The sequence below is a fragment of the Ailuropoda melanoleuca genome, chromosome 5, assembly GCF_002007445.2.
Source record: "Ailuropoda melanoleuca isolate Jingjing chromosome 5, ASM200744v2, whole genome shotgun sequence".
Classification (NCBI taxonomy): Eukaryota; Metazoa; Chordata; class Mammalia; order Carnivora; family Ursidae; genus Ailuropoda; species Ailuropoda melanoleuca.
Window position 1 is genome coordinate 7,526,766 of NC_048222.1, and position 3,128 is coordinate 7,529,893.

At 48.0% G+C, this 3,128-nt stretch overlaps 1 protein-coding gene across 1 annotated transcript; it reads right to left on the reverse strand.

Moving 5' to 3' along the window:
- Positions 1 to 1,687: 1,687 nt before the first annotated feature.
- ID4 (inhibitor of DNA binding 4, HLH protein) lies at positions 1,688 to 3,122 on the reverse strand. Its single transcript, XM_034660271.1, has 3 exons — positions 2,806 to 3,122; positions 2,353 to 2,411; positions 1,688 to 1,779 (listed from the first exon to the last, which is right to left on the reverse strand). The coding sequence occupies exons 1-3, from the start codon at positions 3,044 to 3,046 to the stop codon at positions 1,744 to 1,746; spliced, it is 336 nt and encodes a 111-aa protein (XP_034516162.1). The 5' UTR covers positions 3,047 to 3,122; the 3' UTR covers positions 1,688 to 1,743.
- Between the last annotated feature and the right edge of the window lie 6 nt (positions 3,123 to 3,128).

The window sequence follows — 3,128 nt, forward strand, 5'->3', positions numbered from 1 at the left end:
TTTATTCTTGTATAATCTGAAACAAATCCTTTCCTTTTAAAAATCAAACAGACCATGTTACACACACAGTTGACTAACTATTTACAAAGCACCCAATTAAATCCTACTTAATTCTCTCTCACTCTAAAAATTCCATCTAACTGGTGTGCAAAGTACTGATCACATTAAATGCATAATGTTCACAGGCCCTGATGGTCCTATCAACCTAGAAAACAGTGACTTCGTTAAAGAGAAAAGAAAATCTTAAAAAATAAGGGTTTTGGAAGAAACGAGACCAGAAATCACAGTACAAGACAGATAAATCTACTTTAATATTCACATGTAAAAGTTACACATCACAAGAGATTGGACAGTAGTTTAGCAGTAACTAACATAGCTATAGTGAAAATCATTTTTATAAAAAAATAATCTAGATGCGGTCATCAGAATTTTTGGTCTACTTAAGTTAATGTTTGAAGATCGACTTTTATCCCTGCTTGAAGGATTTGCCATTATGCCTTTTTTTTTTTCTCCCACTGTTGCCTATTAATATTCTTTGGAGGAAGGAAAGCAGAAAGTGTTCATTTCCAAGAGTTTGTCCTTTGGTAGCAAGCAGAGAACATTTTTCATTTCTATGATTTAAATAATCTGTACAGACATGAAACGTAGTGACACTAAGCTTTAGTGTAAAATGAAGAATGATAAGCATTTTTTTCACTTTGATAAAACAGATTTCATAAACTCCTTAAGGATCCAAGCATTTCCCCATCCCATATGCAAAACCATTCAGAATCCATCTTGACCTCAGTTAAGAAACAAAAAAGCAAACACTTACTCTTTATATATTACACTATCAAACCCTGTACTTAAAAACTGATAAAGTATATTTCCAACATGTATGCTTCAAATACAAAGATTTCAATCTAGGTTAAAGAAAACACATTTGAATGGACTCAGAACAAGTTTATTTTGTGATTAAACATCTCATGCAGTCATGCAGGACCACGAGCTATAACTATTACTTCCGAGTCTACACGACACTGGATAAAACAAAAACAAATTAAAAGCTAGGCCAAACAGAAAAGACATTCAAGATATCAAGAGCTCTGCAATGGAGCTGAAAAATAATTTTCCAAAAGAAATATTCCCACAGATTAAAAAAAACACACACATAATATTTACAAAAAAATATTTAATTAAAAATATCTTATAATTACAGTAGTCTATTAAAGCATATACTTTCTCACACTTATAGAACATCTCTATATATACATGGTATGAAATGTCACTCAGTTATCTATACAATATGTAACATTCTTGCAGGGAAAAGAAAGTTCCCTGCCCCGTTATAATCATCTATTTTAAACAATAGATGTAAAAAAAAAATATCTACAATGCTCTTTTATATTAGTAAAGCTTCAAAACAAAAATTGAGCTCCTTGGTCACAAAGTAGGCTTCTATAGTTGATTTACTCTTGACCTTCTATTTATCAGTCCTGTCACACTTAAGCTTAAAAGTTTAACTGCACCTCCAAAAACACAGAAATGTACATTTCACAGCGATTATAAATGAAGAGACAAAAGAGAATACATATGCAGAATGTTTATGAACGTGCAAAAAAAAAAAGGATGAAAGTTGTATTTTTCTTTCCCCTCTCTCTCTTGGAATGACGAATGAAACGTTTCTAGAATTTGCTGATTTTTTTTCCCCCTCCTTTCCTCGGGTGGCTTTTTCTCTAACTTCTGCTCTTTCCCCCTCCCTTTCTAGTGCTCCTGGCTCGGGCTCAGGCGGCCGCACACCTGTGGAAGAGGAATGAATAGAGGGGGTGTGTGAACCTTCCCGCTGTAGACTAACTGGCGCCACCGACCAAACTCAAGACATGCTTGATCAACAACCCAAAACAAACCACCCGGTCAGACAACACCCGCAGCCCGAGGCCGGCCAAGCGACCAGCAGGCAGCTGCTGGCTCCCAGGAAGCCCGGATTGGGGATCCACTCCCAGGCTCTGCCCGTATCCCACTTTGTGGGTGTCAGACGGCGCGGGGGGTGGGAGGGTTGCACATAGGGCGGTTTATACGCTCACGAGGGTGCCCTCCCTCGGCGGGGAGGAAGACAGAGCCGGCTGGTCATCGGAGAGGCACGGGGATGGCGTGGCGGGGACGACGGAGACAGGAGCTGCTGACCCATCTCCATTTAGAGTGAAACCCCAGTTACTTGCAAGTAGGGTGGTACGTTAAGGGGGTGTCCATCTCATTGGGATCTGCCCTCAGAAATGCTTAGGGGCACAGAACACTGCGGTGCCTGGCACCGGAAGCCCCTGGGGACGGGCGTCTCTGGTGACCCGCCACTGGAGAGGGGAAACGCGCGCTCACCTGGACAGCGCGGCTCAGCGGCACAGAATGCTGTCGCCCTGCTTGTTCACCGCGCCGGCCTGGAACAGCAACGGAACACCAAGGCAAAGGTTAGCAGGCACAAACGTCGCACTCGGCACGGTCCTGGATTCGTTCTCGGAAACCAGGCAGGCGCGCCGGCACTCTCACCCGTCTGCAGCCCTGGGGGACTCCCCCAACCCCACCCCAGGCGCAGGCTGGACTAGACAGCCCAGGATGCGCAGAGCCCCAGTCCCGCCCCGCGCGTTCACCGGGAACTGCGCTCGCCGCGCGGAGCCTGCCGCTGGTGGCCCGGGGCGCCCGGAGAAGGAGGGGGTGCTGTCACTTCCCCGCCGCCCCTGCCCGTTGGAAAGGGAGCGCGCGCGTCCGGCCACCCCGCCACCGCCCTCCCGGCCCCCCGCGGCGTCCGCCCCGGGCCGGCATCTGGCCTCTCACCGGGTCGGTGTTGAGTGCCGTGAGCGGGGTCCGCGGCGGCGCTGCCGGACAGGTCCCGGCTGGGTGGTGCGGTGGCGCCGGCGGCGGCGGCTGCCTCAGCAGAGCCGGGTGCGTCTCCAGCGCCAGCTGCAGGTCCAGGATTGTAGTCGATAACGTGCTGCAGGATCTCCACTTTGCTGACTTTCTTGTTGGGCGGGATGGTGGGCACCAGCCTCCGCAGGCGGCTGTAGCAGTCGTTCATATCGCACTGCAGGCACAGCGCCGGCTCGTCGGCCGCCGCCTCCGCCGCCTTGCAGCGCGCTGCCGCCGCCGCGGCCGCCGCG